This window comes from Chanodichthys erythropterus, chromosome 12 (assembly GCF_024489055.1).
Source record: "Chanodichthys erythropterus isolate Z2021 chromosome 12, ASM2448905v1, whole genome shotgun sequence".
Lineage (NCBI taxonomy): Eukaryota > Metazoa > Chordata > Actinopteri > Cypriniformes > Xenocyprididae > Chanodichthys > Chanodichthys erythropterus.
In genome coordinates, this window is record NC_090232.1 from 16544632 (window position 1) to 16570931 (window position 26300).

The 26300-nt window shown below is 37.7% G+C and overlaps 1 protein-coding gene across 1 annotated transcript in view; it reads right to left on the reverse strand.

The window, feature by feature from the left end:
* Positions 1-2454: 2454 nt before the first annotated feature.
* Positions 2455-26300, reverse strand: part of mtnr1aa (melatonin receptor 1A a) — a 67405-nt gene continuing 43559 nt past the window's right edge. Inside the window, exon 2 of the mRNA XM_067403413.1 lies at positions 2455-3323. Within this exon, the coding sequence (XP_067259514.1) occupies positions 2455-3323 (869 nt within the window). The remainder of the gene's footprint in view (positions 3324-26300) is intronic.

A 26300-nucleotide genomic window follows, 5' to 3' on the forward strand; every position in this document is an offset into this window, starting at 1 on the left:
TGAGAATAATTTAATATTCATGCTTTCTTTACTGGCAAAATGCAAAACCCACTCAGACGACTGTTGGCTGCTAGACACGGAATAACAGAACTGGGTCAAATAACTCTTGCACAGGTGATTCTCCATTGGAAATGCTTTGCAGTCTAGAAATAGTCTTAATCTGTGTCTGGGAAGCCAGGGCTGCTCATCTGCAAATCACCTCAAATTAAATGGACTATTTCTGAATCAGCTCTGATATCATCATATTACAACAGACTAAATCCTGATCAGTCTGCGTCCAGCTCTAAAATAGCCCCTATCTCATATACAAGAAACCGCAAATCAACACAGATTCATTACATTTAAAATTGCCATTCATACAAAAAATTCCAAAGACTGTAAATTATAGCGTCCACGAAACGAACCACCTCTCACGTTCCAACTATAACCACACCTGGACGGGGTCAGAGTAAATCACCCCTCTTTCCACATGGTGTGTTCAGTTATTTTATACATAGATATGAATCTCTTGGTCTCAGAGGGCTATAGAGGCAGGAGAGGCACAGATTAGTGCATAATTCTGTTAGAGGGTAGTGTAAATCCTGGCATTTTTATGTTGCTCATTCATTCTGTCGCACACTTGTCCAGTCGGTTGGGTTGGATTAAACCGAGTGATGTCACCACAGAATGTCATGTTTCCCTCTCTCTCTCTCTTTATCGAGCAGCAGTGGTGGGCGTTCGGCTAGAACGATTGCATAAGCTTCAATCTAATACTGTAATTTAATACTTATATTGTTGTGTTGATGATACTGCCTGCTTTTTGCCCCAGAAAAATAGCTATCCTAAAAATAAGATAAATGTGCTTATCTTACATTTAATTTCTTTATGTAGTTGGCAGTGTTATGGTTAGAACAATAAAAAAGTAAAGTTCTCTTGAATAAAAAAAACAGTATTAACACAACTTATTTTTTACAAAGCTTATATATTGTTTTAGCCGTTTAATTTTTTAAAACCTTGTTTTAAGAACGATTCAATATTTTTACTAGATAACAAGACAAAAATAGTAAATTAGTAAAAATAAAAACAATTTTTGCATATTCAAGATATATAAAATTCCAATTTTATTTTTTATTAATCAAACATTTTGATTTTAATATGTTTACTCGGTTTGCATATGAACTTGTCATTAGATCCATGCACACAAAGAGTGGAGAGAGACAGATAAAAAGAAAAATAGAGGGAGAGAATGTAAAGAGACATTTAAAAAGACAAAGACAATTAAAAAAAATAAAAGTAGCAGGAGGAGAGGACAGAGACCCTGTGGGACTGTGGGAAAGCAGCAATCCAGGTGTATTGCTTTCTCAAATGGAGAGTAACAGTGGCAAACCAGGTGAGGTCATTTCAAAGCAGTAAACTTTGTAAGAAACTCTTTCGGTAGAGTGTTTGTAAAGATTTGGTCACATTTGTGGCCAGGCATTGCAGAGATATGCTGATGTTCATGGCATCATTTTGACAACATTGTTATTCATCCTCCACTGAATGATCAACATCAGTGAAACACACTCAATATATATTTATATACAGTAATAGTGCATTAGTGCCCGTCCACTTTTTTAGCGGCGTTGGTCCTAGAAGTATTTTTTCCCATTCATTTTTCCCATAGGGATTTAGAAAAAAAAAAAAAACTTTGTTAAAGCATTATAAACCATGAACCAACCAGCTATGAGGTGAATCACAACAACTCGTATTTACTTGAAAGTACTCAAGTACTTGAAAATCGGACAAAAAGACAAGGCTGTGTACTTAACAGCTTCATTGAGGGAAAAAACTACAATCCCATGAAGCACTTTTGGTATGACTTGCTTGCTGCGACTCTCTGATTGGTGGAATTGTCTGTACAGCATCATGGGAAATATAGTTTTTTACCAGGAATTCAGCTGTTAAACATGATTATTTTAAACATTTGTTGAAATAATGCGAACAGATGGCTTCAACAAAAGCATATGCCATTGCTTAACCTCAGAGCTCAACAAGTCTTTGTTTTTTGAAGGTTTACATCATTACAAATCTATTTTCCAATGGAGAAAATGAATAAAGTTTATACTTCCAGAACCCGACTGTTGCACTCTATATCATTCATACCTTCATATTTGTTTTTTGTTTTTTTTTCTTTCAGACAAAGATATTGATATAAAATTATTACACAGTATGTCTTACATAGATTTCTTGATATAATCACTGTAAACATTAAAACAAGAAATTCATACATACAAGTACATCTGACCAACGATGAAAAGTGCTTTATAAAAGACAATGATAATAATTTCCTGTTTGTTTTAATTGTGTTGAGGCAAATAAAATCACAGTTTCAGGGCTGCTTCCTGACAACATATTTGGTTATCAGTTTGTTTTTGTTTTTTTAAATCAAGTTTGCTGAGTTAGTTGAGTTCTCTTCACCTCACACACATATACAGTTCACACAGAGTCCACCTTGACCTGATTGTTGTTGGTCATGAGTGGTGAGGGTTTGCTTTTGAGTCTTTCTTGGGCTTCATTTGAACTTTCCCCAAAGAAGATCCTTGCAGTACATACCGACACCACAATGCGCTTATACTCGCGGCGGAAGTTCTGGTTCAACACTCCATAGACGATTGCATTGAGGCAACTGTTAAAGTATGCCATGAAATAACTTGCCACAAAGAGCCATTCAGGTATTAAAGGAACCACGCGCTCTGGAGAAATGGCTACCGCCAGCCCGATGAAGTTTAATGGTGCCCAGCACACGGCAAAGAGCACAAAAACAACAAACATTGTGACGAAGTTTCGTACGTCATGAGGCGTGAGCTTGGGACGATTGTCAGGCTTGACCCGTCGCCGCACCTGTATGACCAGGACCCAAATTCGTAGGTAACAGTAGGTGACTATCATGATTGGAAGGATGAAATGGAAGAAGACGACAGCGATCGTGTACGCCGAGCTCGCCGACTGCTCGAACGTACAGGAATAAACCCGCGGGTCATACTGCAAGGAGCCCACAAACAAGTTGGGCACGATAGCGAGCACCGTCAAGGCCCAGATTAACAGTACATAGCAGACTGAGTTTTTGTCACTGTAGAGCTTGTCATACTTCAGGCTGTGGCATATATAGCAGTAGCGATTAATTGCAATTCCGGTGATGTTGAAAATGGAGCCGATTACACTGACGCCCATCAGGAAGCCGCTAATTTGGCAGTGCATGTATCCCAGGTTCCAGCCCTGGTGAAATATGGAGGTCAAGACCAGCGGATATGGGTATATGGCCACCACAAGGTCCGCCACCGCCAAACTCACCACAAAGATGTTACCTGAGGGACAGACAGAAAGAGAGAGATAAAGGTTAAGAGTCTATGACATGCATCCAAAAGCTTAGGCAGCTTACATGTTGCCTTGCTGCCCTCATTGTAAAAAATAAACAAGCTGAGTTAACTTAAAATCTGCATTTTTAAGATTTTCAACTTCAGTAGTTGTAGCTGTGCCAACTAATTTTTGAAAGTTATACTGGTTGTTCACGCAAACTAAGTTAAATCAAGCTTTCTCTGCAAGTACATTAAAATATCAAGCGCTGGAAGTTAAATGAATAGTTCACCCAAAAATGAAAATGTTGTCATCATTTATTAACCCTCAAGTTGTTCTAAACCTGTATGAGTTTCTTTCTTTTGTTGAACACAAAATAAGATATTTTGAAGAATGTTGGTAACCAGTAACAGTCCATAGTAGGGAAATAAATACTATGGAAGTCAATGGCTACTGTCAACTGTCTGGTTACCGACATTCTTCAAAATATCTTCAATATTCAATAGAATAAAGAAACTCATACAGGTTTGGAACAACTTGAGGGTGAGTAAATGATGACAGAATTTTCATTTTTAGGTGACCTATCCCTTTAAATCCCGTTATTCTAACTTAAAGAAACAAATTCCCAAGCATGTCTTTCTTATCAGTGAATAGTTGAACACAGATGTTTTATCCTTTAATTCTAAAGCACAATTAAAGGTGCTATCGAACGTTTTTTTTACAAGATGTAATATAAGTCTAAGGTGTCCCCTGAATGTGTCTGTGAAGTTTCAGCTCAAAATACCCCATAGATTTTTTTTAAATTCATTTAACTGCTTTTTTGGGGCATCATTAAATATGAGCCGATTAATGCTGTGCGGCCCCTTTAAATCTTGTGCTCTCTGCCCACGGAGCTCGCACTTGCCTTAAACAGTGCCTAAACAAAGTTTACACAGCTAATATAACCCTCAAATAGATCTTTACAAAGTGTTCATGCATGCGTCGGATGGGCTGGCAAATGCAAATATTGGGGACATACACCCCGACTGTTACGTAACTATTCAAGAGCATAATAGAGTAAAATAGAAGTTGGATTTAATAGCTACATTTCCATTACCCTTCAAATTGCAAATTGAAAATATGCCCAATGAAAACACGTCAATTTCGCAAAAACTTCCATACGTATACTGCAAATAAGTTTTTACGCTCACATGAGATGGTTTTTCAGGCAATTTAAAAAAGAAATATTTCGCAAAACTACAATGGAAACTAATACAAAGTTTTTTTCGCATTTACAGGTCACCTGGCATGGTAAAAATCAATCATTCTTGACAGAAGACGAGACAGAGTTCTTTATTAAACTCATAAAAGACAAAAGTATTAAGGCAATACTGGAATTTAAACAACAAACAAATGCCACAATTTATCAAGACCTTGAAGCAGATAGGAGGAAGAAACACCCAGAGACACCTCCAATACTTGGATAACATGCCTATCTCCTTCGATTAAAAATAATGGCTAGTGCAGTGGCTGCAATATACTTAAACCTACTAACATCTGTTGCCATGATTTTTTTTAAATGACTTATCGCAAGAGGAAAAAAGACATAGTCCCATAACCTCAGTTAATTGTTTTTTATCGACATTTAGAAAATATTGCAAATGTTTTGTGCAAATCTGTAGTGGAAACCGACTTTGCAGGCAGCGTTTGTACATTAAGTTACTTCTCAAAACTGATTTCAGACAGACTTCTGAGGCAGCATGACCTTTTAATGATGTACAGCAAAATAGAGAGGGCTTTGGCTATTATTGTAATACTAATTTTTCACTAGAAATGTGGAAAACGTTTGTCAAAAAATTTACATTTACACACAAACTGACCGCTAAACACAACTTTCAGATTTTAATTTTTTTGCACAGAACTGTCACAGAATTGAGCACACAGAAATGCGGGATATCATAGGCAGTGAATAATACATCTATGCTACCTTCAAAAATAGATCAGGACATGCTTTGTTGCCTTCCATATGCTGCCTGCGGAAGCAGCATTTTTCAGCTTTCAGAAGCAGCCTACATGGTAACTTTTCATTTTTATCAAGTAAACAAAATGTGTACTAAGTCTTTCATTAGTTCAATAAACCTTTATTGTCCCATAAACATATGCATGAGCAGCACTCCAAACATTTGCCTCTATCAATCTACAGAATGTGCACTCTATAAAGGAGGGTGCACATGAGTGTTTATAAATGTGAGAGTGAGCAGTTATTAATTAGTTTCCCCCATTGTGTGGATGGTTAGGCATGGCCTATAGCTGATGGCTACATTAGTAAAAGAACATGGGAGGTTATAATGAATGCACATCTCTAATTGCCGCCAGGCACAAGGAATTGACATTGTGTATAAAGCTGAAATAATTAACTAACATTGTAATCAAGAGGGAAACACTAAAGGCAGTTGCAGCTGAGTTGCACTCTGTATAGCTCTCTGAAGATTGTGTAAGAAAAACGCATGTGAATGGCAACACAGAGGCTTTTTGTCACATAAATAAACTACAATCTGCATTTAGAAGGATTTACTGTTACTCCATCCTCAACAGTTAAAGACCTGGGTGTTATATTAGACAGCAACTTGCCCTTTGAAAATCATATTTTATATGTTACAAAAACAGCCTTCTTCCACCTCAGAAACATTGCTAAGATACAGAATATGTTATCTATTTCTGATGCAGAAAAGTTAGTTAATGCTTTCATGATGTCTCGACTAGATTACTGTAATGCATTACTAGCTGGTTGTCCTGCTTCCTCAATAAATAAGATACAATTAGTACAAAATGCAGCTGCTAGAGTTCTTACCAGGTCAAGAAAATATGATCATATAACAGCAATTTTATCATCTCTACACTGGTTACCCATTAAGTTCAGTATCAATTATAAAGTATTGCTAATGAAGGCTCTAAATGATTTAGCTCCTGTGTACTTAACCGATCTTCTATCGCCCTACAATCCTTCACGCTCTTTAAGATCATAAAACTCCACTAAAGGAGGGAGAGCGTTTTCACATTTGGCTCTGAAACTCTGGAATAGCCTTCCTGATAATGTTAGGGGCTCAGACTCGCTCACCCAGTTCTCTTTAGCCAAGCATTCACATAATGCATCTCATATCAGATCAATTGCACATGACTATCTTTGCTTAATGTTATGAACAGCAGATATGCTAATTATTCTCCATTTGCTTTTCTGTTTTACCTCGGGACACCCGTCCCAAGGTGACTAGAGTGGACATCAGCTTCAGTTTGGATCCAGCCTCTTAAGAAGACCTCAGATGACCAACACCTATGAAGAGACGGCGCCAACTCCTGCAAGGACTTCAGAAGACGCTATCATCTGGATCAATATGCACATTGCCAAATTTCTATATATCCTAACTATTGTTAATATGTAATTCATTTTCCAGGAACTCATTGCTTCTACCTTCAGTTAAACTGCTAACAGTGATTGTAAATTAATTGCCATAATTATTACATTATTTGCTAAATGCATTCTTTAAATTGTAATGTTGACATGCATTCTCTGTAAAGCTGCTTTGAAATTATGTGTATCATGAAAAGCGCTATATAAAATAAATGTGAAGTGAATTGAATCGAATACCATATATCTAGACTTATTAAAGTAGCACTGAATTTAATTCACAAAAAGGAAAGAAAAGGCACAAAAGGGAACTCTTTAATAGCCTTTATTCCCCTGGACAACAATGAAACTATTTCTGCTGAGCTAAAGACACGGATAGTCTCACATAAGGGATCAGTTTAACAAGATGCCAAAGTCTGCAATGAACAATCTGGACAATCTAATTCTTTTCTTTTTATTTGACAACAATTGTCTCCTTTGTGTCTATATCCTAAATCAGGGGTTATGAAACTGGGGTTGCCACAAGAGGGTGCAATGCAGTTCGCAGAAGAACAGAAAAGTTTCTACTTAAAAACATCTGAGAATATCTATCATGTCTCTTAGACTTCTTAAACTCTCATTAGGGTAACGTCACTAGAGAGCATATCATCTTTAAGGTAGATTTGCAGTGAAAAGGTCTTATTTGCCTTTAAGACAAACTCTTGCAAATCAGGATGTTGATAAGTCATTGAGAAATGGGCACATGAACCCGTCCTTGCGTGTCAGCTGTCTCGCAGCCCCCTCGCAATGTCAGCACGTGTCAGTAGTGTTGTCAAAGTGTAGAACAGAAGCACTAATTTACGAGTAGTGGCAGTCCGTCTTGACGATTATCTCACAGTGGCCAAAAGCAAAGCTGTCACTCAAACATCCCCTTGAGCACACCGTTGACATGCCATCCACATAGGGGCACATACACACAAACTTTCTCACCATTTGCACAAATATCATCTGTGCTTTTCAGGCAAATAACCTTGGCTGTTCATAAATACCAGAAGTCATTTCTCAGAGCATCCTCCTTGGTCGCAGACCATGTCGGAGACACCATGTGACATATAGAGGCTCCGCCTCCATTTATTCTACTTACATTTTAATGTAAAGCTTAAAGGGATAGTTCACTCAAAGTTGTCATTTACTTTCCCTCGTGTCAGTCACAGAATTATTGGAAAAACGTGCCTGTGGTGACGTTTCTACGAAATGTTGCTAGCAAATTGAATGTCCTGTGTGTGGTGTGTTAAAGTGTGTAAAATTTTTCCCAAAACAAATCTGAATCTGGCAACGTTTTATTAGTGGTTATCGAGGAAGTTCGTAAATGAAATGTCTGATGAATTGTGCTAAAACTAAAGGATAATGCTCAATCACATTTGCAAACAACGTACCACATAAACTAATCCCTACCCTTACCTGTAGTGTAAACCAGGGATGGGCAACTTCAGTCCTGGAGGGCCACTGCCCAGCAGAGATTAGCTCCAACCCTAATCAATCACACTTGAACCAGCTAATCAAGGTCTTCAGGATTAGTAGAAAGCTATAGGCAAGTGAGTTTTTATTGGGGATGGAGCTAAACTCTGCTGGACAGTGGCCCTTCAGGACAGATGTTGCCCATTCCCTGGTGTAAACAAAAGCATGCATTAGATTAAAACACATTTGCTGAAGCAACCATGTCATTTTAGCCTTTGAGCTCTGTTATTATGACTTGTGTTTCATGGGACTCGTACCTGAGCGCTCAGCATCACAAGTGAGTGCTGTACCAGGTAAGCTACCGAGCAATTTTACTACCTCAGAAAAGCCATACAGCTGGTTATGTAATGCAAACATCAAAATGTATTAATTTAAAAATCATGCACTATGGTAAAAGGTCATAGCATAGTATTGCGTTAGGAATCATAATTCATGCGAAAAAGAATAAAGGTTGGTGGTGTTTTAGTGCCACTAGTGGTCATTTAAGTTCGAAACTGTTGTTTGTAGGTACACTGTAAAAAAAAATGGTGCTATAGTACTAAAAGTGGTTCTTTGGCTCATAATCATAAGGGAGCCACTTTAAGTGCTGTATTGCACTAAATTTTCAGTTGTTCTTCAGTGGTTCTTAGGCAGTTCTTCACCAGTTCTTTGGGATGACTGAGGTGCTACAATATATAGCAAGCCCCTGTAAGGTTCTTCAGCGGTTCTTCAGTGGTTCTTCGGGTTGGTTAAGGTGCTATATAGCACCACTGTGCCATATAAAGAACCTGTTAAGCCCCTTTAAAGGTTTTTTACGATCCAAAGAACAACTGTTGGTGCTGTTTAGTACCATTTTTGTTGAAGAAATAAAAAGCGATATGGCACCTCTTATGGGTTCAACATAGCACCATTTGAAAAAGGTTCTGTAGAGCACCTTTAAAGATAGCACTTTTTTAGACTTTTTTTTAGAGTGTATGTTTTTGCAATAATGTAGGTAAGAGGGATTTTTTCCCCAAAAGGCCTATGTTGACAAAAACTGTTGAAACACTCAAACAACATATCTTCTTTTGTGTTTCACAGAAGAAAGAACATTCTACAGGTTTGGAACAACATGAGAGAGAGTAAATTATGACAGAATTACATCCCATTAGTGATCTCCTATCTGAATCTAAACATATAGTACACTTTCCCATGAAGACATTCAAATGTTCACAAAACAAGTTTGTTTTGAATCTCCCAGCAGTCACGGGTTGTCCAGACTCAATACCTTGTATGGAGCCATTACAGGTTAAGTCTTGATGCACACTGACAGCAGAGGTTACTTGGGTTGTCTCCATGACAACTTCCGTGGTGCACTCAGCTTATTTGTGACTAAGAGGGGTAGATGAAGGAGGCTATGCAGCCTTAGTTCTTACAGGCGGAAAGAGGAATGGAAGAAATCAAAGAATTGTCCTTGACAAAGTCAAACTGTCAAGTCCCAAGGGAATGTAATGCCATCAGCCTGGCTTTACTTCCATTCTGCAAGTTTGGGTTATCAGAGCTTAAGGTGTCACTCAAACCACTTTATTTAGCTTACAAGGAGATAGGACTCCGGCTCATGGAAGACATTCCTCATTTTCCCCATTACTTGTTCCAGTTGGGTCCCAAATTCTGAAATGTTTTCCCTTGTGGGATTTCAGGATGTGAGAATTACCCAGACAGACAAGTGACAGAAGCATATTAGCAGAAAGATATGAGACTCAGTACTTTTAATGAGTCTGTGACTGCCCTTAAACAAACTGCCCCTGGCATTCCCTCTAACCACTAAACACTTTGTAATCTTCCAGCATGGGTGAATCACATTAGCATGCGCATATCATCTTCTCTTTACTTCTTTACTACCGTCTTCCATGTAATGTATGGAAAGGTCATTCACATGTTAAAAGTCAAGGGTGCTTCAGGCATGGCCCAAGTCTTCAGGTGCAGCCAATATCCTTGCAAAGGCATCATCTTAATTAGAGCAGAATGCCTAGGGTCAGCCCTCAAATTGGGAAATAGGAGATAGGTCAACAGGTCACTATATCGACGAGGTCAAAACATGTGGCAGCTTCCTTCCAGCAGGTCATTATGCATAACCTTCAGGATAATGCATGTTAATGTATGTTAAATGTCTCACGGATATGACTACATTTCAATATGTCAAGGCAATGCCATTTTTTACGGATGCGTAACTGAGGACGACAGCACTGTAATTGCCTGCATATATTACATTTACACTGGACTACTTCACAATTAAGATTCTGAATACTGTTTACTGTAGAAATACATTATTATGAATGTCACTCTACTTTACATATAAACAATGTTCTTGATCGCTTCTTGGGCTGTTGAAATGGGAAAAAAATTCCAAACTGATTGGGTGAAAATTTTTTTAATGGATTCAGCGATATATGTAAATTTTAGGGATAACAGCATGACTGAATCTAATTCAACAAACCAATGGTTCTTAAATGTCTGCATTCTTCCACTGATGCGGACACCATGATAAAATACTACACGTGACACACATTTTAGAACAGGGGTATCCAATCCTTCTCCTGGAAGTTCCTAGTAATTCTAAGCTGTGTCCGAAATTGCCTCCTATACCCTTAAATAGGGCACCATTTCAGGGGACAGCCATTTGTAGTAGTGTCCGAAAACATATTGGACATTATCAAGTGCACTCATTCAATCCCACAATGCACCAAAATAATGAGTGTACAACCGATGTACGCTCAACGGCTAGAGAATACCCATAACGCACTGTGATGGTCATGCCGAATTAATTCCCACGTCTCACCAGGAGATGGCGTCTGCAGCTCAATCATCCATCCGCTTTCCACACCGTGGGTCCAATGTGGGTACAGCATAATATCATACAGGTGTAAATTAATTGATTTGTTTAATTAAGGTTTATACATGATAGTTTCCATGACAGAGTTGAAGATAAATATCTTCATTACTACTGGAGCTGCTAGTTTGCTAAATTTAAATAATCATTAAATGGCAAGCGCTTCCTGGCTGGTGGAATGACCAGATCACTTTACACTGTGACTTGACACAGCACTTACATATTGTTGTACTCATGTTGATTTGATTGCTTCTTCTATTCTCATTTGTAAGACAATTTTGAACACCGTTCATGTGTGTTTACTTGGGGTTGGAACTAAACTCTGCAGAACAGTGGCCCTCCAGGATAAGGATCGAACACCTTAAAATGTTGCTGTCATCATGACAACCTATATGCATCTTATTTTCTGATAATCAACCGTCAATTGTGTGATTCATTGTTTACATCAACTAAAAGTAGTGGTTTATCAATGACTGATGTTGATATCTAGAAAGCAGCATGGCCGATATACTGTAATGCTGACTATGCAAAATACATTTCAATGACAACAAATTAGGAGTACAGTGCCTGGATTTTTTGATCAAAAATAATAAAAACTGTAATATTGCAAAATTTTTATTACAATTATAATGATCCTTCAGAAATCAGTCCAATAAGCTATGTTGCTCAAGAAACAATTCTCAGTACTAGAAAAGAGTTGTGCTGTTAAATATTTTTGTGGAAACCGTGATACTTTTTATTTCAGGAAACACTTCTGCTGTCTAAAATCTGAAATCACCTCATACTGTAATTGAACAAAAGGTGCAAAAAAAAATATATATATATATTATTAAAGTGGAATCAGAATCATTTTGAAATTCCTTATGATTCACTATTCAGTTCATTTCATGTTAATTTTGCATGAATCACTATCTGTCTTTTGGATGGTCCGCATGCTACAAGCTTTAAGTAACTTTGCAGTTCTCTGCATGTCATGGCACCGAATGGCACCTTAAATGGGTCTGTGAATGAGAGAGATCTCTTAAAGGAGTCATTAACTTTTTATTATTTTATAATGTTCTCTGAGGTCCAATTATCATGTTATCAAGATTTTTACATTAAAAAAAAATCTATTTAGAAGTAATAAGTTATTTTCTATCCTGTTTTTGACCCTCACTTTCAAACACTCCATTTTGTTGGGCGTGTCACATGAAAGACTTGGAAGTAAATGGCCACTGCTATGATTGGGTATCAGTTTTGCATATTAAAATAATTTTCAACATCCCCACCACTAGGGCAATGCAAAGAATGTTTTTCCACAACTTGGCACTTCAAAGCGTCTTGTAATTCTCAGAGGCATCGTTTTGTTGCTTGATTAATCCTGTTTATCTCACAGTTACTACTACATGACATGTGTGAATTGGTGGGCGGTGCTAAAGAGGCAATGATGTTGCAATAGAGTGCCCCAGGGATGACGCGTTTTTGTAGGCAAAACCCGGAAGCGAGTTAGCATTTTAGGACTGTGGTCAACAAAGCCTCTAAATACTTTCACGTTTTGATCTATGACATAAAACACACCAGTTATAACCCACTTGTGATTTTTTAAACTTTTACTGTGTCTTAAATTCGGCGGTTGCTAACAAATTGCTAAAAGGGATTACTTCCTTTGGCGGGGACTTTAGACGTCATCATGACAAACAGGACATTTGGACAGCATTTCTCATGAAAAAGTGGATAAGTATTCATACACAGTACATATATAATCAGTGAGCATGTTTTTAAATAGAGTTGTTTTCTAAATAAAGTTTGAGGATGCTTGGTGGTGACGACGTTGATCCGCGACCATGGTGTGCTGTAGTCCGTTTATAGCCTACTGTTAGCCTTTATATCTGACGACTTTATTTAGGCTTCAAAATCTATAAATGTTGTGTTAACTTGTAAAGATTATCTTGATAGACAAAACATGTAAGTGTCATAACCCTTTGTTAAACACAGAGCTTATTTTCTGCGATTTTCCAAAAGTCTATGGGAAAAATTAATAGGCTTTCAGTCGAGGGAACCCGTGCGCTGCTAACTTCCGGGTTGGCCTACAAAAACGCGTCATCCATGGGGCACTCTATAGGGATTGATCTTCTTCTGCAGAGATGCTCTTTCATTGCACTATGATGTAATGTGACAAAAGCAAAACAAGTTGTTTTCTGAGCTTGTTTTCAATAAAAGCTGTTTTTGGACTAACAATTTCTTGAGTTCTTAACTTATGTTAAAATATGTCAAAAGATCAAAGAAAAAAATATTTCTTAATTCATGACCCCTTTAACACAAGATTAATGCTACAGTAAAAGAAAAAAAAAATGAATGGCAGTGACTCTGTGAAAATAGCAAGAAAAACAGCAAGTGGGTGGCTTTCAAATCTAACATTCATAATGACTCCAGTACAGTCAATAAAATGAAAACCTTAAGGTATTCATCTAATTATCAACCAATTACCCTCTCTTTTCAGCACTCAGTTGGCGATCGTCCCTTAATGTGTCTTTCTGAGACAAAAATAGGACAGGGAACCTGTGACAGAAATAGCCTCTAGTTTTTTTCCAAGCTGATTACGGTGTCAGCGGAAGCCCTTTCACCTATGCAGTCTAGCATAGCAGGAAGCCAGCATGAAATTATTTGATTTGGTCTGATATCGATATCATGTTTATAAATGAGAAAGGCAGTCAGACAGTAATGACGAGCCTCAATCACTCCCCAGTGCTCTGTATACATTGATGATGGGCAATTTGAGTATGTTTGAAAACAAAAGAAGCACTTTGAGGGCTCTATGGATATCAATTACAGTGCTGCACCTTAGAAGCACATATACACCGGCTGAAGAGAGGAAAAGTAGAAGTATGAAGGGACACTGAATTGTATTTATGCATCTGAATGGAAATAGCTCTCTTTTACTATCATGATTCCCCCAAGGGCACACAGACAAAGCAAGGTCAAATAGTTTTCAGTCATTGGGTTTAGTGCAGCAGTCAGAGGCAACAAGGTGTTACACTGAGGACTGTGAGCACAGTAATCTGCCTGATTAACTCCCTTCAGTAAACAGCATTGAAATTCAAAACCACCAACCCCTCCAACCATGATGCCATGCTGCTAGCGTGGAGTTAAACTGAGGGACAAGGGCATACAGAGACACATTAACACATTAGCGTCTACACACATGCAGCATGAAATTGAAGATGCCAGAAGCTTTGTGGCCATATTTAGAATCAGAATTACTTAAACACTGTTAAAGATTATATGACATTATGTGTGAAGGATGACTTTACAACATGCTGCATATGACACATGCAATTTAATAGCCCACAACAATAGTGAGGTGAAGGTGGAGTGAATGGTGTCTTATAAATTATGTCTTCGTAGATGTCTTATATTATATATATATATATATATATATATATATATATATATATATATATATATATATATATATATATATATATATATATATATATATATATAAAATGTGAGACAGAGAAAGAGAAGCACTTTGAAAAATAAAGGAGCATTTATTTTTAAAAAAAATTCAAATAAATGCTCCTTTATTTTTCAAAGTGCTTCTCTTTCTCGCTCTCTCTTATATATATATATATATATATATATATATATATATATATAGATAGATAGATAGATAGATAGATAGATAGATAGATAGATAGATAGATAGATAGATAGATAGATAGATAGATAGATAGATAGATAGATAGATAATTTGTAACAATGTAAGAGCCTTTACTGTAATTTTTTTTTATCAACTAAATGCATCCATGCTCAATAAAAGTATTAATTTAATTAAAAAATGTATATATTACGGACTCCAAACTTTTAAATGATAGTGTACATATGTACAAATCTAACATTATCATTAAAAATAAAAAATAATTGTAATGGTTTTAAAAGGATTTTAAATATGCTATTCTACATTAAATAGGGTCCTGAGGTTGTATTACAGAAAATTTCTATTGTAATTCTTGATTTCTTGAAAGAAAAAGTTTAAGTCTAACATGTTGCATGCTATGCTGTATGCTATGCCCAAGCAAACAGATGTGTTCGGATCAGGTCAAGAAAAAAAAAAAAAAAACATGTAAGTGAAATTACCATGGTTACTAAACAGAGAGGATAGATTTCTGAGTTGGAATTTTTCTGTAATACAGCCCTTGTGGTAACATAACATGCTGCAAAACATTAAAAGCTTCAAATTCTAGCACTTCCATGACTAATTGTATAAATCAAAGTAAAAGACATCCTCAGAGTGGCCCATTTAAGGTGCACTGGAGGACCAGCATAGGTGACATAGCTAACTGCCTAGAGCAGCGTAGGGCTCTTTCAGATACTTTTTCTCATCTTTCACACATTCAAGGCAGTTTCACTAGATTGCAGCCACTACTCTCATTTTTGCTTTTTTCAGATGCAGCTCCCTGTGCGTTACCTCCCTCCCTGCTGCCAGAGCCCCCCTCCACCTCTGTCCACAAGTGTCCTCACCTGCTAGAAGCAAAACATGGACACTGATTCATGGGAATGTAGCAATTCACTCACTCAACTCATGATTCAATACGATTCACGATACTGGCTTCACGATTCGATTTTCTCAAGATTTTCTCATGATTTTCTCATGATTTTTTTTTTTTTTTTTTTTTTACAAAATGAGATTTAAATGAGAAATTGTCTTGTTATTATTTCTCAGACAAAATATTTCTTTGTGAATTTGAAATATCTTTATAATAAAAACTAAATTGAAATTTTAAAACCTAAATCAAATAAATAAATAAATAATACAAATAAAAGAAATCTGCTAGACGAACAAGATGTTTATTTGCTCTATTACAGCATGTAGCCATTTAAAATGGCAACCACTGCATTTTAATCACAATCCCAACAAAGATGCTGCATACATGCAGCATGTGCAGTTTTTAGATTGTATACTTTTTAACATTTGAAGAAAAAAAAAATTTTTCAGACTTTAGCTTTGTCAAATTATGCTACATAAAACTTCATAACAGCAGACGGGCTGCATGAGAACGCAAATTCACTGTCTTGACAGCAGGTGGCGTTTATGGTACAGCGGCAATACAGCGCTTCCATGGTTTCTGCTGTAAACAAACCAGCGCTGTGCACTAAAACAAAGAATATGCACTTAAGCCGGGCACACATTTAACGACTAGCTAAAACATTCTAAGACTGAGCTCAACATACAGCGATTGTTTCCTGCGACTGAAGCAGATTTATATACTTACACATGACTGTAATCGCAGACTGAACACAACTGGCTCTGACTGGACGCGTTTGAGTCAATTTACATTCATAATTGGCCTTACAATCGTTAGGTGTGTCTCCGGCTTAACAAGAACAGCAGTCAACAAGTTCCATTGAAACACCGGCGCCCAGCAGCAGCCCTGCGTTTCCGCCATTTTGTGGTGAAAGCGAGTCGGCAGTCCACTAGTTTTTATGGCAATATCAGCTGCTTTGTTAAAAAAAAAAAGTACATTAAAGCTGAAATCCAACCTGAATGATGACAACACAGAATAAAATACTATCACTAGTGATCATCAAATCCTTTTTACAGTTTCTTTTACACACTTTGTGTTTAAGTCTTCTACTTTTTTCACAACACCTTTGCTCTCTAGAAACCCAGTCAGTTTGGGTTCAAATTCTTTAAAAGGCTTATAAACACTGAATTGATACCAACATATGAAATTAAATTAAGGACATGCATCAGAAAATTTCGGAATGTTGGACAATAAATGAATATAACAGATTGATTTTGCAGTGTTGTCTAATGTCTGTTAAAAAAAAAAGTGTCCAAAAGTGGGAATTAAGCGATAACGGACACAGCAATGCATCATGTATTTTATGATCGTTATGTTTGTAGCATGATCCATTAGAACGTAACCTAACTACGTTACCTCAGATGGAGGATTAGTTGGATTCCACAACTGGTAAAATAAAAAATATATAAGACAATACAACATTTACTGTAGGCGCCATACAATTACTTAACTTAAAATACTGTTCTATTGCGCTTCTGATTTGGCTGTGAAATTCGCAAATTTTGGGTGCGTAAGATGTGAAGGATTCTATGGTCCAGTTAGTATTTTCACCCCATAATGGCGGCCGCGCTATCGGAGCACCATCTAGTGGCTGTTAGCAAAAAAATATCAAAGTGTCGCCTCTTGGGTTCTAAGTCGCTTTAAGACAAGACAATTTCACTCGGCGGCCATCTTTGAAACGCCCCTCGGGCATGCAAGTGCAATTCCTATCTCTTTGAATAGGGAAACATCAAATTCTCCAAAGCTGTTTGCCAAATTTCTCCAAAGCTGTTTAAATTTCATATTTGTAATCACCAAAGAAATCTGACAACAACTGTCTCATAATTTTTTTTTCCAAAACAAGAATCATGAAAAAAAAAAAAAGTATTTTTCAGGCTGGATCAAGCTAATGCGCATGCGCAGACCTAAATGTGCGTCACTTCGGAGGCTATAGAAACCGGTGCTTGTGACAGCCACTGCAGTGACGCAATGACTTTACTAGTCGCCGATTGGCTCTTATTTAGAAGGCTGGACTTATTTCGCCATATTGCGCATTGCACTTTCTCCCATTCAAAACAATACAAGTGACACGTCTTGTGTTATTCTGTAGTCCTTGCTAAAACTACTTTAAAATGCATTTTATGGAAGTAAGATGAAAAGAAAATACCATCTAATTTTTTCTGAACCCAGTCAGCTCTCCTCAGATATACATTAATATAAACCCCCGCCTCAAAATGTATCGCATTTCATTTAGCATTTTTGAATTGTCACGTTTCAATCTATTTTTAACCCATTCCAGATGTATTGTTACATCCCTACTGATTCATGTTATTAGCACAAGTTTTTAATGTTGTTTATATGTTTATGTAGTGTTTTAATTTGCTTTAAGACAAACCATGTGCAAATTCATATGTCAGCACCATTGCTGAGTATTTTATGTTTGATACTGCAGTAAACCAAAGACAGTCTAAAGGCCTGTAAGGAACCCCGCATCGGCCCAAAAACGGAATCCGACACGCCCGGGTGAAGGTTAACGCGTGTATGTCTTTTCAGCGTCTCTATTAAGTTAACTTAATTTCACTCGACTCCAATTTCAAATGATTGTTACTCTTAGGTTGTGTTTCCAATTAGAAATTAATAATTTGTTATGTATTAATTTAGATATTCGATTGTTCTGATTACCTTATATATTCAATTATTTCGTTCACTGCAGTCCCGATATCGCTTTAGAAGAGTTACTACGGCCTACTTGAGCACTCTTCCAGGACACAAACTCGTCAGTCTGACCTTAAACATTGGATGCAGGGTAAATATCTACCTTTAAGTCGGTCGTGCTCTGCTTACTCGTAACAAAAAGCATACAATTAGAAGCCAATTCAGAAATGTTAAATGCATAACATTGATTACTCAAAGAAATGCATATATACACCCAGTGATGCGTGAATGTCTTCAGACATTCACCCATCTCTGTATGGGGGTTCTGGTTACAGAAGGTCCCACATGACTGCTTTGCTCTTTACCTTTTATACCAGGACCAGAACAAAAGGATCATAAATGTTTATTACACCAACACCTGTTTTAGGGGAGAGGAGAAGAGACACCACCCAAAAAAAGGACAGAATTTTCCTTAGTTTTCCATCTTCTTCATAATTCTAGTGACAGCTGTGTGTGTGTGTGTGTGTGTGTGTGTGTGTGTGTGTGTGTGTGTGTGTGTGTGTGTGTGTGTGTGTGTGTGTGTGTGTGTGTGTGTGTGTGTGTGTGTGGTGGGGGGAGGCATTGTCCTTTTGGAGTTAGGGCAAGGCATTGCCCCTTGCTATTTCTCTGAGATCTTCTTCTCTAGGCGAGTTTTATTGCTTTATTGCAGGATGCTTGATCTCAGTTTTCGTTTAGCAGGAAAATCAAGCCTTACAGGCCAGAACACACCAAGCTGACGCCGACGAACTAGTGGTGACGAAAGCAGACTGCGGGGTTGGCTCACGCCAGCAGCGTCTGTGTCCAAAGTTGCCCTGACACACCAAACCGACGCTAAATAGCCGACGGCCAAGTAGCACGTCAGTTCTGCCTGCATGAGATGAAATGCCTTTCTGAAACAGCAGGCGGCAGTAGCTGAGCAGCCAATCAGAATGATCAGATGGCCCCACGGACCGACGAGCTCCAACGCCGATTCGACATGTCGAATCGGCCAAAAAAAAGCCGACTAGGACCAACTTCAGCCGACGGTGCAGAACACACTGAGAAAACTTAGTCGGCGGACGAAGAAAAACTGCCCGACGGCCGACCGTCGTCTTGGTGTGTTCCTGCCTTAAAACCCGCAGTTTGAAATCGTGGGTGTAACCAATCACAACAACGTGCCTGCAGGCTTTAGCATATCATTAACTATGACTGCTCTGAAGCAGGAAAGTCTCGAGAAGCCAGGTTATCCCAGTATATTCTGTTGATATGAATAATTGTGTAGATTTAGCAATACAGCGAGTCTATTACGATGTTATGATAAACTATATGCCTTTCTCCACTGACGTTCTGAGTTGTTCAAAGCGTTTGTAAGGATAGTGATTGTTAGAAGGCAGCTGTCTGACTCTGAGATGAAGAATGAGAATGATGTGTGTAACAATAGTAACACATTATTAGCTGTTTGATAAAGTCAAGCAAAAAATGTATCATATTAATTCATATTAATTCATGAGGAACCGTCGCAAGGGTTGTGCCAAGTGTGCAAGTGCATAGGAGCTCGCGTCAAAGTAAAGTGACAGCTGACTTGAAGTAAAGCCAATAAAGTTAATGTTTTTGTCCTTTGAAATATTTTAATACTATAAAACATAGCTAAAACAATATTGCTCTGAGCGTGTGCGTGTGACCGTGATTCCTGTGCATATTCAGTCACCGTGGCATCGCACGTCAAGTTCTGCTATTCAGCCCATTATAAATTCTGATTTTGGCCCCCTCTGGAATGGATCAAACCATAGATATTAGCCTAACCTGATAAGTAAATACGCTGGAAATCTGCATTCATTCAAGGATGTGCATTTATTTCATGTACGGAGAAGGAACTGGCACCTGCAGAATTTCATCTGAATGTTTTTTAAAACTCCAAAAAGCAATGAAATTGTCAAACATCCATTTAATGCATGTTCACAGAGGAAAACGGCTGCTTGTTCTCTCAATGCGGTCTGTTTTACTGAGAAATTGCTTCAGGTGATTCAGTGAGAGAGCAGTCCAAAGAAATGCAAGTGGATTCAGACCGTTTTGCAAAGGCGTTTTACCAATTCGTAATTTAAAACACAATTTAAGCGTCAGAAAATATGAGAAGTTCAGTTGCACAGCTGTTAAACTGAATATACAAAGTGAAGCAAGCTTTTTTCTTAAATATCCACAAACAACAAATTGCTTGTCACCATAGCAACAACATACTCTCTCCGAGCTGGCGCGAGTGAGTGGATGCGGGTCTAATTTGCATATTCATTCATTATCCATGTATAACTTATAAAGATTAAGTACCCTGCAATTAAAGTCTGTTAAATCATTGATGCAACTTAAAACAATTACATTTTCTGAACGTTTAGTTTTATTTTTGTGTAGCTCAACATTTTTGAGTAAACCCTAATAGTAAAATTATTATTTTCAAGTTTACTGAGCGATAAAAAGTCACGTCATCCATGTCTCATCGTTGCTGATGTTACCAATGTAACTGACGTTATCAGAAGAGTTCATTCAACATTAAACTGAGTTGCAGCAGATTTCGAGTTCCCAGTATGCTTTGCATCACACTCTGTAAGGGAGAAAAAATTCTGAAATTGCTATTTTGTGTGTTTTTTCACTGAATTAATACAGGGAAAGATGTGTTGTTGTTTAATGTTCTGTTATTTTGGTATTTAAAGATATTTCTGTGATGTTGAAGTTCATGGTGAAGAGAAGTGCCTGTGGTTAGATCTAGAATGGGCTGTGAAACATCAAGGCTATATTTACTCCATATTGATTAACAGTTCATGCAAGTAAATAGTGATTGTCTCTTTGATGGTTACATTAGCACATGCTGATGCGCTGTTGCAAACTAACACTCAACCGTAAAGATTAGGTGTTAGTTTATTCAATATTTCAATTAAACTGTAATTACCGAATTTGTTTAGTATAAAATAATGTTTTTTAGGTTCTACTAAAATAATCTTTGAGTTGTTTACTTAAATGTTTTGAGTATTCTGAACTGTTTTACAACTGCATCAAAACAACTGAAAAATAAGAAACATTACATACGGTAAATAATAGTTTTAAGTACAGTGGACTTGAACACTAAATAAATCTAGAATTAAAAAAAAAAAATCAGTTTGACAATTTTTATTTATAATTATTCTTTACTTAAAAGATTTGAGTTACTTAAATTGTTTGAGGTAATCGGTGTCTACAATAATTTTGAGTACTCTGTCTTTTTATACACTGTAAAGCCCGATAAGTTCAGTTCAAGGATGCTATCAAGCATTTAAAATTTTAAAAAGACCAGAACAATTCATATCATCTCTGCTCAGTCATGTCCTTATCTTCTCTCTTTTTGTCTCCTGGCATTGCTTGCCTGCTTGAATTAAGGACAGCAAAGATTGCTGGGGTGAACATATTTCTTCATGACGCATGCTCAGACATCTCTCTCTCTTTTCGTTGCATAATTCTCCTTTTCCTGTCTCTATGCCTATGATGAAACTCGTTTCTCATTCAAATGATACTTAAGTATCAATTAGCTGTTATACCAGGCTTGTTCACAACTCAAAATGTGCTGGCTCAAAGTGTCCACCATTTGAACTATCCAATAAAACACTTATTCTTAATTTATGATCATAACCTCACGCTCACACGCTCTCATGGATCGTTTGCGGTCAGCGCGATACGACATCGTGTCACGGGTGTTATGCCGCAGATTGTGGTCGGTGTGACGGTACCTGTCGTACAAGCTCAGCGTCTCCCTAGAGCAAACAGAGATGACAAAACACCACAGGTGGTGTCACACTCCGCGTCAGGCAAGTTCTGAGCAAAGTTGGCAAGACGCGAGCTGACAGATCCGTGCCACAGACTCTGAAACATACACATACACATATTCACACAAACACAGAAAGAGAGGTGGAGACAATGAAATACACATGGCGCTACTGAGGCTTTAACCCTGTCAGATGTCAGGTTTGAGCCCAAGTCACCGAACACACACACACACACACTTATATACTCCGGCAGTCCTAACGCTGACAGGACTGTCAGTTCTATTTCTTGTCCACCCGAGTGTCAAGCATTAGGCTGTCCTATTCAAACAAGCATGTCCTCCAAGCGCAGTGACGTGTGGTGGTCTTCTGAAATGAGAGGACAAGGTTTCATCTCTGAAATTGTTTTTTATTCCGGTGTAAATTTGTGACATTTTAAGGGTTTTATGTGACACTGAAGATTGGAGTAATGACCGCTGAAAATTCAACTTTGCCGTCACAGGAATAAATTGCATTTTTAAATATTTTACTTTTTAAAATTTTAATCAAGCATAGCAATAGTTCAGGCAGGTTACGTCAATCAAGCATGTATCAGCTGACTCTCTACCTATAGGAATACGACGTCTATCACAGCATCCATATTTAAGGTCCATTAGTATTATCAGCTGCTTTATCACGTTGCTCAGGAGCCAATTACCCTCCTCCATCCCCATTCCTCCTCTCAGCCAGGCAGGACTTGGCCTTCTGATTCCTCTTCGAATCAGACTAATTTCTTGAATTATGTTGTAAGCTACATTAAATTATTAAACATTAATGATATCTTCAATACATTTATGTTGGCTCTGTTCTGTTTACCAAAGAGGGGTTATTGCTGCTCTCCCTGCTCTGATCCATGCTAGGCTGCATGGATGTGCAAGGAGTTCTTGCCTAGAACAGAACCATACCGCCAGTCCAAACTGTATTCTAATTGTCAATCACCTTTGATGATAGTGGTCATGACCGAAATAACATTTTGATCAAATAAATGTAGCCTTGGTATAAGAGGCATAAAAAACATTTTGTAAAAAAAAATAACACTTTACAATAAAGCCTCATTTGTTAACTCATTTGTGCCCTAGAACTTTTAAAAAAAAGATGTAATATAAGTCTAAGGTGTCCCCTGAATGTGTCTGTGAAGTTTCAGCTCAAAATACCCCAGAGATTTTTTTTAATTCATTTTTTTAACTGCCTATTTTGGGGCATCATTATAAATGAGCTGATTCAGGGCTACTGGCCCTTTAATTCTCGTGCTCCACACCCACGGAGCTCGCGCTTGCCTTGAACAGTGCATAAACAAAGTTTACACAGCTAATATAACCCTCAAATTGATCTTTACAAAGTATTTGTCATGCATGTGGCATGCATGCGTCGGATTATGTGAGTATTGTATACTGTTATATTGTTTACATTTGATTCTGAATGAATTTGAGGCTGTGCTCTGTGGCTAACGGCTAATGCTACACTGTTGGAGAGATTTATAAAGAATGCAAGTGTTTAAAAATGAAAATAGTGACGGCTCTTGTCTCTGTGAATACAGTAAGAAACGATGGTAACTTTAACCACATTTAACAGTACATTAGCAACATGCTAACGAAACATTTAGAAAGACAGTTTACAAATATCACAAAAAATATCATGATATCATGAATCATGTCAGTTATTATCACTCCATCTGCCATTTTTCACTATTGTTCTTACTTGCTTACCTAGTCTGATGATTCACCTGGGCAGATCAAGACGTTAATACTGGCTGCCCTTGTCTAATGCCTTTCATAATGTTGGGAACATGGGCTGGCATATGCAAATATTGGGGGCGTACACCCCGACTGTTACGTAACAGTTGGAGTTATGTTGAGATTCACCTGTTCTTCGGAGGTCTTTTAAACAAATGAGATTTTTATAAGGAGGAGGAAACAATGGTGTTTGAGACTCACTGTATGTCATTTCCATGTACTGAACTCTTGTTATTTGACTATGCCAAGATAAATTCAATTTTTCATTCGATGGCACCTTTAATGCATTAGTTAACTTGAAATAACAATGAGCAATATTTTTCATAGCACTTATTAATCTTTAACGTCAGTTAATAAAAATCTAATTGTTCATTCTTTATGTTAGTTCACAGTACATTAACAAATACAACTTTGGTTTTTAAAAATGTATTAGTAAGAAGTATTGTTACAACGAACTCAATGGATATATTCACCTCAGAGAAGAAGGTTTGTGGATTGTATTTTGAGTCACGTTGTTTTTTTGTTTTTTTTTAATTCTTCTTTATGATGTTTTATTAACAAAATTCGGGAGGAGCAGGTGCAGATAATTAGACTAATTATCACAGGTGGAAAGCATTCAGCTATTCTACCAACAGAGGTATATATACTGCAGACTTACCTCCATTCGATTGACAGTTTATCAGCATCCCTCCACCACCCCATCTCCTCACTTCTAAATTCTATCTCTCATAACCACATCCGGGGGGAGTACTCTGGGTTCGAGCCAAAATTCCGAGCTCGGAGCCCTCCCCCTGGACAGCACGCCAAATACGCATTACTTTCTCTATCTAATATGTATATGTGAACTCATGAATGGCCTGGTTTGAAATCAGCCGTTTCTACATTTGTCCGCTTATGTCATACATGCCAGTTAGTAGGAAAACCAAAGCAGACCATACTGTTGCCTACTCTTAACCTGATCCCTGTCCTTCATGAACTGACTGATTGTAGACTGAGTAGGTCCCTTACCTAAATCCAAATCCGGTCATCAATATATATTTTAACCATCATATGCACTGCAACTCGCTATCTACAAGCAATTCCTCTTTGCACAATAAGGGATAAAACAGTGGTGCGAGAGATAATTTGTTTCTGCTCTCTCTCTTTGGTTTACCTAGGGTTATTCAATCAGACCAGGGTTTAAATTTTACCTCAAAAAGTGTTTACACAGATACTGAATGAATTGGGAGTTAATCAATTGGCGAGTGTGTATCACCTCGGCGCATTACAAAAATTTCATCAGACTCTTTAGTCTATGCTCAGAAAATTTTACACAGAAACTGGTAGAGATTGGGTGGAAGATGTTCGATTGATTATGTCCACAATAAGAGAGAGTGTTCAGCCCTACAGAGTTGGTGTTTGGCCATACAGTGAGAGGCCTGCTTAGGTTTACTGAGTGAACGGTTGCTTTCACAGACTTCATCACCTGTACATACTTGAGTATATGTGACTTCTTTCCGTGAATGTCTTTATCAAGTCTGTCAGTTCTCATTTACATTACATTTATGTAATGGCTGCACAGGATCAGGAGCAGCAATACAACTGTAAAGTAAAGAATGCTTTTAACATCTGACCCCTCCGTATAACTCACGGACCATGGCTCCGGCCGGTCTAGGAGAAACTGTGACTTTGGCATCTTTGTTGCCCATCTGAAGCTAAACAGAAGACCCCATCACCAGCTCTGGGGACTTTAAAAGAGTCACCCCATGTGGGTTGATGGCCAGGTGGCCACAGGCACCAGCCAAACAGACTGCCACCACAGACACACAAACACACAGGGAGATTGTATGTACATTTATCCTCAAATTATGACTGTGCCAAAGTGTACCCGTCATTGTATTTCAAGTTGCATGTATGTATCCCTAATATATAACTTTAGCTATGACTGTAGTTGTATTAGTTTTATTCTAAACGCTAAAATTCAAGTATAAACTGTATCTCCCTTTTATGTCTTTGCCATCTGACAAGTTTGGTCTCATTGCAAAGCTCTCTGAATGTCCTAATTGACAATGTATGTTACATTACTGTAAAATGCATTTTTCTATTTTTAATGGTACTTAGATCTGACACTTCATAAACCATGCAAATTAGGTCATAAATGGAGACAAAGAAAAAGTTTGCCTGCCAAAATTGCACCCTCACCATTGGCTGGCGTACCCAAGGAGGCGTTCTGGTTTGTTGTCCTTAAAACACAATGACACACATCTCTTGGTCGCTCAACTTTTTCTTTTGTCAAGCCTTTTTCATCCTCCATCACCTAGGAGACAGACTCTCTCTCTTCTTTATTTTCCAATTATCTTACTCTTAAGTTAAAACCTTGTTTGAAAATCCCGCCAAAGAGCCCTTCCGCGGAAGCGGACCAATCGCAAAACCACGCGCACTGAAACTCTGACAGAAAGGCGAGTAACCACAGCACCTGAACTTATGCAAGTAACAGAACAATTT